This window comes from Cryptomeria japonica, chromosome 3 (genome assembly GCF_030272615.1).
Source record: "Cryptomeria japonica chromosome 3, Sugi_1.0, whole genome shotgun sequence".
NCBI classification, from domain to species: domain Eukaryota; kingdom Viridiplantae; phylum Streptophyta; class Pinopsida; order Cupressales; family Cupressaceae; genus Cryptomeria; species Cryptomeria japonica.
The window spans coordinates 510,979,008-510,993,889 of record NC_081407.1 but is presented as its reverse complement, the minus strand read 5'-3'; the positions used below and the strand labels follow the sequence as shown (position 1 = coordinate 510,993,889).

General features: G+C 35.6%; 1 protein-coding gene across 3 annotated transcripts in view; it reads left to right on the top strand.

Moving 5' to 3' along the window:
- Positions 1-14,882, top strand: part of LOC131044940 (uncharacterized) — a 74,841-nt gene that overhangs the window by 3,779 nt on the left and 56,180 nt on the right. For 2 of the 3 annotated variants that reach the window (XM_057978427.1, XM_057978442.1), the window contains exons 2-3: positions 4,071-4,231; positions 4,344-4,404. The exons of the other annotated variant lie outside the window; for it this stretch is intronic. In XM_057978427.1, coding sequence (XP_057834410.1) covers positions 4,071-4,231; positions 4,344-4,404 — 222 coding nt within the window. The remainder of the gene's footprint in view (positions 1-4,070; positions 4,232-4,343; positions 4,405-14,882) is intronic. 3 annotated transcript variants of the gene reach the window in all.

The following is a 14,882-nucleotide window of genomic DNA, read 5'->3' as shown; positions in this document are numbered from 1 at the left end:
GTGAGAAACCAAACACAAATCTACGATAGAAGTTGGCCAAGCCCAAGAAGCTGCGAAGCTCTGTGAAATTTTTAGGAGATGGCCAATCTTGAATTATTTGAATCTTTGCTGGATCAACATGAACACCCTCAATGTCAATGATATACCCTAAGTATTGAATACTCTGCATACCAAAAGAACACTTCTCAATGTTGGCATAAAGTTTGTGTTTTTGCAGAGTTGAAAGAACTTGTTCAACATGCTGCAAATGCTCAGACCAAGTTCTGCTAAAGATGAGTATGTCATCCAAATAAACAACTACAAAGGAATCAATGAATGGTCTAAGCACATCATTCATCAATCTCATAAATGTGGCTGGGGCATTTGTTAGGCCAAAAGGCATGACCAACCATTCAAACAAACCTTCCTTAGATTTAAATGCAGTCTTCCACACATCTGCTGGATCAATTGGTACTTGGTGGTATCCAGACTTCAAGTCAACTTTTGTAAAGAATTTAGCCCCCCTAAGTTGGTCCAACAAATCATCAATTCGAGGGATTGGATATCTATTTTTAACAGAGATTTTGTTTAATGCTCTATAATCAATACAAAGCCTCCATGTCCCATCTTTCTTTTTAGCAAGGACAATTGGACTTCCACAAGGTGAAGCACTTGGACGAATGTGTCCTTTCTGAATCAACTCCTGAATTTGTCTCTTAATCTCATTATTTTCCAAAACTGACCTCCTATATATTGGCTCATGTGGTAGCGGTGTGCCTGGAATTAAATCAATAGAGTGCTTGACTTGACAGTGTGTTGGTACTCCCACTGGTGGTGTAAACACATTGTGATATTCTTTCAAAATTTTATCTATTTGATTTTGTTGATTCTCTGTTACCTTAGCATGTGTATTAAGAACAACTGACTTTGTTTGTTCAGGGCGAATCATGAGTACAATAAAAGCTCCAGTTTGAGCAATCAAGCGTTTACATTGTTTAGCACTAATTAAAGATGCAGTTTTTGTTGGACATACCTCTGGTATTCGGTACCTCTTCTCACCAAGCTTGATTGTAACACTACGTGGCCTTGACTCATACACCCCATGCCTCTGATACATGTATGGCTGCCCCAGCAAGACATCGCATACATCCAATGGTGCTACATCACATATCACTTCATCCTTGAAAGGCTTGATTGAATATGGCAATCGACATTGTTGATTGATTTGAATATCTTGTCCCTCATTCACCCATCCCATAGAGTATGGTTGTGGGTGTCTTGTCACTTTCAAATTTAATCTTTTGACTGTCTCCCTAGAGATCAAATTCTTTTGACTCCCACTGTCAACAATAAAATGTAGAGGCTTTCCATCAACCCACATCTGTGAATGAAAAAGTCTCTCTTCATCTTCACGGGGAAATACTTTAGCAGTTCCAACTACGGCATATGGGTTTGCTTCTATGATGGAATCATTCTCCTCTTTCTTAGAATTATCTATTGGTGGCGATTCAGGTTCAGCTTCCTCCCCTCGTATTTCTGTCATCAAATTTTTAATACTTCGACAATCCTTTGTATTATGGGTTGGGGACCTATGCAGCTCACACCACATGCCTGTGTCTGTCTTTTTAGTAGACCACCATGTGTTCTTGGGTGAATTTGAATGAGGTTCCTTGGTCACCTGTTTCCCTGCAAATTTATTGCCACCTTCAGCCCTTGGCTTGTTGTTTGCAAAGTAGTCCCTCTTCCATCTTTGCTTGGATTTTTCTTCAATTTTTGTAGCATATTTATAGGCAGTTGCCAATGTCTCAATATTTAAAAAATCCATCTCTGTTTGAATATACCTGTGAAGTCCACTCCGATATTTTAAAATTCTATGCTTCTCTAATGATCAGGATTAAATTGGGAAAATATTGAAATCTAATTTTCAAAATTTTCTATGTTTTAGTAAATTGCAATTTTGAGGGTCTTCGGTGCATTTTTGGACAAATGTTGGGCGCGGAAACATGAAGAGACATCTTCGATGTTTCCGAAATTTGGTTCTAGATTATTTGAATACCTTTCCAACGCATCAAACGGTTTGTAATTCGGAGCTAGGATGAGAAAGTTATGCCTTCTCAAAGTGGACTAAATTTTATATTTAGTTTTTTTGATAATTTTGATAGTTTTAGTAGTTTAATTGTAATAAACATTATTGTGACTCTTCGTTTGTGTGCGTCTCAAAGGTGGGTATTTTGACAAATCTTGTGTATCCAATCCTAATCTTTGGTAGGAAGACCTTGTGTAAATTGGCATAAAGGAGCGTTCCCGCTCTGATACCACTGATCTGATTTATGAAAACCAGATTACAATACCTGGTGTGATACCTGCGGTATTGTAGATTTCAACACAAAAATTGACAACAAGAAGATTGCAAGCCAAAAACTGTCTCCATTCTATTCAAAATTGGAGTTTATACAAGTCGAATGTATCCCAAGGGTCACACAAATCCCTTGGAATTGAAACGAAGAGTCACAATAATGTTTATTACAATTAAACTACTAAAACTATCAAAATTATCAAAAAACTAAATATAAAATTTAGTCCACTTTGAGAAGGCATAACTTTCTCATCCTAGCTCCGAATTACAAACCGTTTGATGCGTTGGAAAGGTATTCAAATAATCTAGAACCAAATTTCGGAAACATCGAAGATGTCTCTTCATGTTTCCGCGCCCAACATTTGTCCAAAAATGCACCGAAGACCCTCAAAATTGCAATTTACTAAAACATAGAAAATTTTGAAAATTAGATTTCAATATTTTCCCAATTTAATCCTGATCACATCTGCATTAGGATTTTTTTCCCACGGAATCATAGCTCAACTCCTTGGCTATGAATTATTAAAAGTTGCAGTTTGTCGTAGTTATGAGGCGAATCTTAGAAATGCATGTTGTATCAACATTATAACATTGTTCAAATAAAAAATACCAAACCGAGTGTATAGAGTTTGATGAGATTGTCATAATTAGACTTTTAATTTGGTTTTTGGGATCTGAATTGTACGTGCTCAAGCCATGTGAAGATGTCCTTCACGAGTGGTCGGTTAACGATAGTTTTCCCCACGTATGCGGATAATAGTTATAAGGAAAAGGATCCACTTAGCACATAAGTGCCTAAAAGCATTTGTAATTATTTTTGTTTTCAAGTTGGTGTTGCTCGAGGGCAGGTTTTATCCTCCAAACTTGGTTTCTGTTTTGTTTATGTGGACGTCTCAAATTTGTTTTGGCTTTTTTTGTGTGGACGTTACATGTGGCACGCCATACTTTCAAGTTTGGTGCCTAAGCTGTTTGGGTTCCTAAATGGTTTCACAATGATGGAACTTCGGCTATTTGCTAATGAATAATTTTCTGTATGTATAACTGGATTAACTGGAAACCATTTACATAACTACCAGAGTAAGCTGACATCTTTCAGCAAGCTATATACAGTGGGCGGTGCAAAAATGCATTTAGACTTTCTCAAACTTAAGAAGATGCAGTGTAGATCTAAAAGCAATGATACCCATTTACACTAAAACATAAGATGAAGTGCAGGTAGCTTGCCTTTTATATTTTACCCAACATAACATGGCGAGCAGGTTGTTTGTCTTCCCTGTTTTACTCTTATATAACGTTACCAAATTTGTCCTCAACACTTTTTTAAATAGCAAATCATTGGGCCCTCGCTAATTAAGGCACAAATAGGGCATCAGTTCTCTAGCTCTGTGTAGGCTGCCTTAACATGGCTAGCTTTATTGCCCATGCACCGAGGGTGCCCATTGGCCTGTAGGCTGCTTAATAGGTGCTGAGGGGATTTAAACTTAGCCTCACCTATATCAATGTACCCTGTTAACAATTACAACACAGTTTTTTGGACTGTGCTTCTCTAATATTTAATTATTTGAGCTCTTTGAATTATTGAATTCCGAGTGAGCAAAAGTTGATGTGTTCTTTACATTTGTTTTGAAGGAGATTTTATGTAGTCTTCGTTTGAGTAATCAGTTCTTTGACTAGTAATATATAATTTGTTTTGGTATGTTCGTTGACATGGCACTGGTGAATTACGCTTCAACAGGAAAGGGGAATAGCACAAGCACTTATAGCACGAGGAGATCAGTCACGGCTTAATGAATTGCTAGAAGAACTCAGAAATTATAAGTTTCAGTATTTAAGGAATTTGGAAATAGACGAAACAGAGAAGTCAACTTCAGAAGCTACAAATTCTGCAAATCACTAGTTTGCCCCTGGCCTACTTGTTTCTTTGAATAAATTTTGTAAAGACAATTTTTGATACACTTATATCTATTTTTAATGACAGGCCCTTGTGAATTTGCCTTTTTATTTGCAGTAGTGAGATACTGAAATCATTTTGTGCAATCTGGGGCCTTCCTCCATGGCAGGTGTTACTGGTGAGCATTTCATTTGTAGGCTTCAAAACAAGCAATATAAATACACTTCACTATGGGTGCTCGTAGTTATTGAAGTATTTTTCATGATTTGTTTAAACTGCTGTGTACTTTTCACAAGTGCACTGTCTTGCACGTGTGCGCTCACATACGATATCTTTTCTGGTATGGGATATAATTTTGTTTACTTTGAAATATCTATGTAAAAGCAAGTTCGGATCTTTACTTTAGTGAACACTGAATACTCTGTGTATATACTCATTGTACGAAGGGTTTCACTTTTGTTAAAACCACAGGCCTTTGAGTTTCAAGGGTTTCACCTTTGTAGAACTCAAGGTTTTCCATTTCTTTTTATCATTACACATGCAAAACCCTTGAGACGTTTTCTGAGAGATGTTTTTAATCCAGATTGCAATGCTTTGGATATCAGAATATCTCATAAAATCTTTTTTCCCAAAACAAGAATTAGGAAGCAAAATGAGCATTGAGGATAGAATATTTAGTGGAACTTAAAGGTGTTTGGATTATAAGAAATGGTTTGCTCAAACTTTCTCAAACACACACTCATATATTCTATAATTTTGGTTATAATATCAATCATCATCATACTATCTTGTATTACAATTTGATTTTTGTCATTTATCATGATTCCAATTCAAAACAATAGCAGGTTACATCTAACTGCATTCACGTTGGAAATTGCAATTATCAAATATCATAATATGCAATTATTTTTTTCTCTTTGCGTAAAGTTTGGAAGGTGTGAAAAAAATTACAAGGATTTAGTGTTATTGATCACTTATGACAAGTAAACATACTTATTTAGTCATATAAATCATACCGATCCAAGAAATCATCTTTTGGTGATGTTCTCATATTTGTTATTGGTGGAATGGAAACAGTAATGGTTGACTAGGGTGAGTTTTGATTTGGTAAAGCACATATAGTATGCTTATTTGATCACATACTGAACTTGCAATAGAAGGCAATTTTTCTATCATCCATAGGGTTCAACTTTGTGCTTTGGTTGCTGTTAGGATAGAGCAGAAAGAACAGGTCTTGTGTCGTTTTTAGGTAAGGCGATTCTGCATCATGGACTGAATGAATGCATATTCATTGTTGTGATGGTCCATCATCTTGTAAGTATAATGGCTGAATGGTCTTGATTGTTGTTGTGATTGGATGTAATAATAATTAGGGTTAGTTATGTATTTTTGTTACCTTACTGATCTTGGCTTGGGGTTGGGGGTGGTTTGGTTTGTGGATTCAGTCAAATATTTTTTGGGGCTGGGTTCATCCATACAAAATGTCAAAAACAGATAAAAATCACAAATATATACATACTTCCAGCAGTATTTAAGTTCAGAATACCACATATCATCATTTGATAAAAAAAACTGCCATAAAAGTTAAAAAATATTACAATTTCAATTTGTAAAACTTGAATGCCATGGTATACAGTTGCTGTTCAAACTTCAATATTAAAATTAAAAAGAATAATTTTAACAGCCAATTATAAGGCTTTAGCATCATACGGCTCTTCAAAAATATCATCATCACCATCAATATTAGATGTAGGTACTGGTATATTAGAGGAACCACAAGCAATGCCATTGGCACTCACCTGCTTGCTAGTTGGCTCATCCTCAACTTCAAGTGCAGAAAGTTGGGAAGTAACATTTGCAGTAGTAATTAAGTTTAGGATACCCCATAGAATTATATTATTATATAAGAAGCAAAACCATCATAAAAAGTTAAAAAATCTCAATGCTAATTAATTAAACTTGAATTTCAAACTTCAATAGTAAAATTAAAATTAAAAATTCAACGATCAGCCATCAGGCTTTAGTGTCATATGGGTCTTCAAAAGTATCATCACCACCATCAACATTAGACGTAAGTATTAGTATATTAGAGAAACCACAAGCAGTGCCATTAGCACTTGAATGTTTGCCAGTTGTCTCATCCTCAACTTAAAGTGTAGCGAGTTAGAAAGTGGAATGCTTTGACTCTATATTACACATCCTCATGTCCCCTTCCTTGTAGCTAGTTTATTTGTGTGAAAGAAGGCACAAGTTGGAATGCATGTACACTAAGTCCTTTGAATTTCTTTGGTGTAGTTGATTGCCTTCTATTGAGTGGATAGAGAAGTATGTGCTCCAATTCCTTTTATATGTAGATGATTTAGAAACCTATTAAAGCAAATTTAATGAGTAAAGAGCTATAAATTGAAAATTGTAAATGAAATTTCAAATATAATTTTTTTTTAAAAACTTGCAACACAACTTAGATCTCATGAGGTTGTAGGTTTGAGAATACTTGGCCATAGAAGTACCATCAATTGTGCACGTCAACCTTAAATTTGTCATGAAGAGCCTCAATATGTTGACCATTGGAGTGTAAAACACCCATGAAGTTAATCTCGAGTACATTATATGAATTACGATTAGGGAAGAGTCTATGAATTGCTACCTTATACCCTTAGTTGATTTTGAAGTTTCTATATTGGGCAACCCTTGGTGGCATAGAAAGGATCTCAACACTATAACATTTTGGACTCAAAGCAAATGCAAAAAAAAATTAATGGGGTGGTCATTGTGCTTTATCTCTCTTCAATAATTTTGTGCTTTTGTTAGAAGAAAATTTTGTTAGGATTTCACTCTTTTTCATTTATGATAGTTTTCATCTTCTCAACCACTGAGACGATGCTATCAAATATACCAAAAAAAGACCTATTAGTGCCAACATAATGAATCATATTCAAAATGTGCTCAGTGAAACTAAAGAGATATTCAGCATAATCACACCAAATGTTATCTAGGATCATTGTCTTAATATTTTATGCCCTCTCAATGCCAAGTGGTTGATGATCATTTTAGAAAGTGGCTCCCAAACTTTCACAAGTTGTGTGTTGGAGGCAAAATAAATCTCAACAGCCTATTCGACAATCGAAGTAAAAAAAAATAAAAAACAAAGAAGAAAACATAATTAAGCTAAAACAAATTACTAAAGTGAAACATAAATATGAAAATAAATCTTAACGTTTTATTTACCTTCAACTCCTCCAATTTCAATAATGATTTGACTATGCCTTGTGACATGTCGGGGATGGTGATGAACATTCAAACCTCTTTAGCCTTGGCATACATTTGTTTGATCTGATTAATTTTGGTGCCACTCTTTTGCAGCATAAGTTTGAGGGAGTGGATGATGCAAGGTGTCTAAAAGATGTATGAATAACACTTCTCAACTAATAGTTTAATGTTGTTTGTTATAACTTGAGCGATGTTTTGACGTCCCACTTCCTCAATGGCCATCAAGAGGATGTTAACAATTAATGCACCATCCTTCACCTTCCCTTCACAATCCAATATTTTTAAAAAACATTGCCCCTTTAGGGAACATTTCAATGACATTGATTAATGGACAATTTTTTACATCCTTCCATCCATAAGAAATGATGGATACCTTTGTTTCAACCACAAACCCCTTATAGGCTTCAATAAATCCTTTACAAGATTCACCTCATTTTCCAAGGTGTTGCACACTTCAAAACTCGAGCCCTCACACCCTTTTAGAGCCCTTTTAACTTTTCTCACTATTTGTTGCCGATATGGTGATCGATCAACTATAAAAGCCAATTCATTTGCATAGATATATTTTGCAGTGTGTTGAGCAACAATCTCTTGAGACTCGTGAAATGCCATTACTCAAGGGGCTTGAATTAGGGCTAAGCTAAATTGGATAAAGGATGGTGATAGAGGAACTAAGTATATCTTTAACATGTTGAGAATCAAGAACACCATGGAGTCTATTGGCAAATCCTTGACAATGACAAGTGGTACCATAGTAATGATGACATAAAGAACTTTCAAGTGTTCTACAAGAATCTCTTTACTACAAATGATAATAACATTAGTTGTAAAAAAGTGCAGGATCTTTGTAGGAAGATAATTCCTAAAAAGAAAGGCAATGATATGGCTCTTGATTTGGATAAAGAGATAACTAAAGATGAGATATCAACTATTATTCTCTCACTCCATAATGGGAAACCCCTAGGGTCCGATGGCTTACCAATTGAATTTTACAAAACAAATCTAGATTGGATTGTAGATGATCTTTTTGATGTGTATAAAGAAGCTATTGCTAAAGGCTCATTAGGCAATAAAATTAACAAAGGTATCTTTAAGCTCCTGCCAAAAGATGGAGATAAGTAACATGAATTATTGGAGACCTATTACCTTGTTGAATGTGTCTTGTAAGATTTTGCTAAAATGTTGGGCTCGAGGCTAACCGATATTCTCCCCAAGATCATCAATGATACTCAGATTGGGTTTATTAGAGGCAAATATAAATTGGAAAACTATATCACAAGTTGGGAAGCTTTGGATTGGCCCAATAGGAACAATCAAAACATGGGGATTTTGCTGCTTGATTTTGAAAAGGCCTATGACAAAGTAGAGTGGTCTTTTGTAATTTCCATTCTTGAAGCCTTTGGTTTTCCAGAGATTTTTTGTAAGATGGTCAAAATTTTGTTCCAAGATGTTGCTACTTAAATTGGGAATAATGGCTCACTCTTAGAACCATTCTTGTTGGAAGATCCATCAAGCAAGGTTGTCCATTGGCACCAGCCTTATTGTTATTGCCTCCAAAGCTATGCACTACATGTTGAGAAATGATTTGTTGGGTTCAAAGGTGAAGAGGGTGGTTCTCCCTAACAATAATTCTTTAATAAATATCTTGTTTATTGATTCAATTGCTTTGTTTCTTGTGCTAGAAGAAAACAATGTAAATAACTTGGTAGAAAGATTGAGGAATTTTTGCCTTGCTTTAGGTGCAAAATTATTTGAGACCAAGTCTATTTAACTAAGTTGGATGGAGCCAATCTCTTGACCGGTTCTCTAATTTTTCTTGGCAATGGGGTGGTCCAAATAAGCTCGTGAGGTACTTGGGAATTCCATTCTTTGTTAAGTTTTCATTGAAAGATATGTGGAATTGGATGTTTATAAAAATTGAAAAGAAGTTGAAAAGTTGGAACAATAATTATTTGTTTCTTTCTGGTAGGGCTCAAGTTTGTTGAAAAATTCTTCTTCTTGCCTAGTATATTATGCTCTCGTCTAGTTTTATGCAAGCTATCAAGTTAGTAGCATTTAGAAATTGATTAGAGACTTTCTTTGGTTAGATAGGAAAGGCAAAACTATAAGACATGCTGTCAAATGGGAATGGTGTTGTTTGGATAAGAGTAAAGGTGGAATGGGGCTTAAGAACTTGAAGATTCATGGGGTACTTTGGCTACCAAGTGGATTTTGAAGTCCTTAGAAGATAAGAAGCCTTAGTAAGTTTTGGTAAGAAGAAATATACAAGAAGCTCTGCCTAATAAAGCTAGGTAGTGGAAAAACTTGCATCCTCATTGTTGATGTGTTTTTATGCACCTCATACACAAAATAGAATACGGAGTATCCTACCCTCTCTTGAACAAGGAAATTTTGAATGCTATTGGTTGTGATCAATCAAGAGGACCCCAAGGTTTACAATGCGAATGGTCAACTTTGATTCTGAATAGGCTCAGTTTATAGATGTGATAATGCTGGTTCACACAAAGGGACTTACATTGTTGTTCTAGATTCTCAATCAATTCTTTCCCTCTAGATGACTTAAGATTTGCAATTAAGCTCTTTTGACTACGTCTATGAATGCTCTTTGAAATAAAATGCAAAAGGAATTAAGGTTTAGGAATCTAATCTAATTCTACCGATGCAAGAAATTATCAATGAGAGTGAAACCAAATCAAACTTTTCTTCACCATTAGGAACAGCTACACAAAGTTGATGCAATCTTCTAACACCAAAGGAAATGTGAATCAATGATAGTAAAGCAATTGAACTTAAGCATAAATGGAGTTCAGTCTAACCATGCACTATGACTTGCAATCAACAAACCAAAAGTGGCATGAACATGTAGGTTTCACCATAAATCATCAACAATGCCTTCCATTCAACTAAATAACTTGATGTGAAAATAACTTCTTAATCTAAATTTGAGAGATATGAAACCATGCTAACATCCAAGATAACACATAGGCTCATCAAGCTTCAATGAGTTTTGTATTCACTTTGCCAATGTTTCGGCAACAATTTTACATAAGTCTTTTATGACACAATGAAATGAGCAAGCTTATATAGAGCTCTTATTAGAAGAGAAGGACCCAAATCGATTTGAAATCAATGGCCAAGATTAAGACAACTAAACCCTAATTAGGGTTAGTTACAACTACTAACTAACTGACCAAACTTTATAAAAAACTAGCCAATGGAAAATGACCGCCTTCCTTGGCACAAAATGTGAGGAAAGAGAACAAATGGCAAAATTTTATGCCACCTAATCCTTTTACAAACTTTCTTCTAGAATGATGTGTCTGTTATCCCTTTCTCTACTTGCAAATTCAACAAACCTGGACACAACAAGATTAATTTCTGTCATTGGTTTACTTGGTACTATATCCAACTTGTATTCTATAACATCCAAGTCATCAACACATGTGGCAAATGTCCTCTCCCATTCTAATTCTTGTCCTCAAAAGCTATCCACAAAGAACATGAATGAATAAGCTTTGTTCAAGTGATCTTTCACAATAGGAACTGTAACTTTGAAAAAGCTAATTTTGCACTCTCTTTCAAACCTTCTACATTCATATCATCTTCACTAACCACCTCTTGTCCAAGCTTCTTTGCAACGACAACAAATATCTTGCTTTGAATTCCATTGATTACTCCTAGACGAACACAATCATCACCTATCTTTTCAAAGATTTCCTTTTTTGCTATCAATGCACAATACCAATGGCCAAAATCTTATATGTCCTTTGCTTCTATCACACTTTCATCTATCAAAGTTTGCTTGGGAGTTTCTTTCAACATGCTCAAACATAGGATTGTCTTATCTTGTACAACTAGGAAATCTTCCCACAACTCTACCACACTTTGAATTCTATACATGAATGTAGCAACTTTTCCATGTACCTACACCAATTCTTCCACAAACTTACTGGCCTTGTCAGAAATGCCCTCGATCCAGTTCTTTTTTTCTTTTGCTATCACCCTCATTTCTTCAAAACTCTCAATTGATTCTCTTGGAAGAGATATTGGTGGGACAAATGTCTCCTCTTCCTACCCAATGGGCTTCATCAAGTATTTTAGGTATTCTTTCAATTGTTGATTCTCTTCAACTGGTTTTTCTTTTCTTTCTCTTTTCTCAATCTTTCTTTAATAACTTTGACAGAATCATCCAAATCTTCAACCTACCTATCTTGCATTGGAGGTCCCAAATCAATTGTCCTTACCTCATATTTCTTTGGGAATGATGTCTTCTTTTGCCTTATCAACTTTTGAAACCATAACTTGCAATGTGCGAAACCCCGAATTATCTCTTGTAATTTTAGAGAATTTCTTTGCTTTCTTCTTGTCCACAGGTTTACTATTTGTGCTAGAAATTCATCTAAATTGTCCACTGGTTGTACTTCTACCACTGCCTTTTTCTTCATTCGCTCTTTCAATCATTCTAGTATGGTGGACTGTTCCATGCCTTCATCCAATTGTTCACTCTCTTGAATTCCCTTTAGTGTTGAAATCATTCCCTCATCAAAATCCCCATCCAAAATGGCAATTTTTGGATTTCCCAAATCCTCAACTGGTATTGTTCTTGGTTTGATGAGACAATCTACAATAGGAATGTCCATATCCTGTGAAGACTCATTTTCCTGATTTTCTTGCTGAACTGATTCTAAAGATGCGTCCACATTTTGCTCTTTATGAATTGGAGATTTCAACTTGGCTTCCTTTTGTGATTCATTTTCAGCAACTGATGTCATATTTTTATCTCCTGATGAGCCAATTTTCCTTACTGATGAGGTACTAGTGGAAGAATGAGTCATACTTGTTCTTTGTCTCTTCTGTCTCTGTTCTTCACTTGTATCTTTCTTTCTTTTTCCTTTTCTAACTTGTGAACCTTTTGCTACATGTTTCCTTTTCCTTGAATTTTTGCCCCCTTGCCTATGGCAATCTCTCTCAGTGCTTTCAGTCATTTCCTCATCATCAGATGAATGTGACTCCAAATCACCCATCAGTTCATAAGTCAAGGAAGTATTTCTTTCTTTCAACTTGTTGACTTGTTGATCAAACCACCATCTTGTGTATTTCATAACTGGTCTTATCAATGTAGATAAGTCTGATATTTCAGGATTGGACCAATTAATTGGAGGAAGTGACTTATTCTTCTTCTTCATAATGGACTCGAACAGAATTTCCATCATCTTCAAGTTGATTGGGCACGAGGAAAAGCTCACATACTCTAATCAAGTTCACTGCCAATCTAGATCACATCCTTTTCCTAACTTCGAACTCGTCTGCTGCATTGGACCGATAATCCTTAAGATCAATCCTGTACTTATACCTTCTTCCATTTATCATTTTAATGCAATGATAAGGATCAAAATTGGACATTGACCTATAGAGAGAGAGAGGATAAAATTGTATTTCTTCATCAGATTTCTCAGCTGCTTGCACTGTAGGACATGAATCAATCATCTTTTCAAAAGTGAGAGGAAAAGTTACTCCAGCTCTATGCTTGCTCCTTTGAATTTTGTTGTATGTAGACAATTGCCTTGTGACCTCGAGCAATATCATCTTATCAATGGGACACCTTGGAAGTTTGTAAGGACATCTTGCAAATCCTTGAACTCGGATATACGCAAATTTGGGAAATTGAATGTACGACAAGCCAAACTTCTTTACCAAATGCTTAGCTTCTTGTGTTAATCTTTTATGAGTACTACCTTGTAGAGTTCTGACGATGTACATTGAAAAAACATCATTTGCTCTTTTAAAATGAGATTTCTCATGTAGATGCAACTGTGGGTAGCAATCATACACCTTGACTTGATCTTTCTTATTTTTAACTATCCATTTACATATCAATCCTTTGTACTTGTAACTTCTTTCCAATGCATAGACAACATACAAACTCATGTGGAAAGATTGAGTGCGTTCCAATTCCTCAAGTGCTCATCCAAATTATCACTGATTATCTTAGCTCAATTTATCATCTTCACTCCAATTTTGATTTCTTCAATGTAATAGAACATCCACGGCTCAAAGACAGAAGCTTGAGGGGTTCCCATGACTCGGTTCAACAAAAGGACTAGATCTCCATATTTCTTTGAAATCAATGCACAAGAGTTTCTTTGGCATCCTAGAGTAATGACCCCTGGGCTTTTCCAACCATTGGCTATTAATTATCTCTGCACAAGATTCAGTCTTTGCCTCATAAATCTTCATTGCATCTTCCTTTGATTTGTAAACTGTAGAATAATGATCGGGAATTCCAAATGCTTCATTTATCGCCACTTCTCCAAGATATGCTAATGTACTTACATCAAGAGTCCGTATTTGCCTTTCTTGAGGGTTGTAATGTTTTGTGCATTCCACCATCAGCCCATTGCATTGTATTGCAGGGGTAAAACCAGCTGCTTGTACAATTCCATTACGCATCATCTTCCTTGCTATTGTTGATGGTAAGCATCCATCAAGTCCATATATCTGCTTCTTGAAGCCTCCAGTGTCTACATGTCCAAGGTTGGTGTCTCCAACCTTCTTCCATTTCGAACTGATCTTGGACTTGGGCAGCACTCCCTTGTAGTCATACTTCATTTGAGCCTTTTGAGAGATACCAACTGGAGCTGACATCTACCTCTGAAAATTAAAACACCTTAAATTACAATATGCAAAGAAGACTTGGGGATCATATGAATGTAAGGAAAGGGCTTTGAAATCATAAAAAGTTTGATAAATTCAAACAATTAGAACCTCATAAGCTTGTCAACAAAATTATAAGAGAATAATAAACATCCTGATCCTAAAATCAGAAAATGGAAACAAATCTGCCTTAAAAACTGATTCTGTTTGCAATGGAAGATGCCTTTACCCTCCTATGATGTCTACCTTTTTGATTTCCAAATTGAATTTCACTTGATTGTGACAAATGTGGACAGAATTCGCTCAAACTAGGTCACTTAGCCACTCACTTAGACTGGAACTAGTCTACCAAGGTCTGATTTGAAAGTCAGAACTAGGTCTGCTCAGACTTGACAAAATCTGGCCTGAAAATGGGTGAGAATAACCCTTGAATTCGCCTTAATCTGCTCTTGACAAAATTACACTAAATTAAATTGCAAACTTGCTCAATGAAATGACCAAATTTGCCCAAAAAAATCTGCTGGTCAGAGATAAATTCGAACTGCTCTGCTCTTGAATCGAATTGCAAGTGTTGTGAATGGTTAAAATGCATTGCACTTATCTCTCTGTATAGGCACTCAATCTAAGAGACACACCCTTTCACCCCTCAAGCCGACTTTATAATTTTTCTTCTTAATATAAAACGTTTCATTTTTTTAATTTTCAATTTAGATTGCTCCATTCACTAAGTTG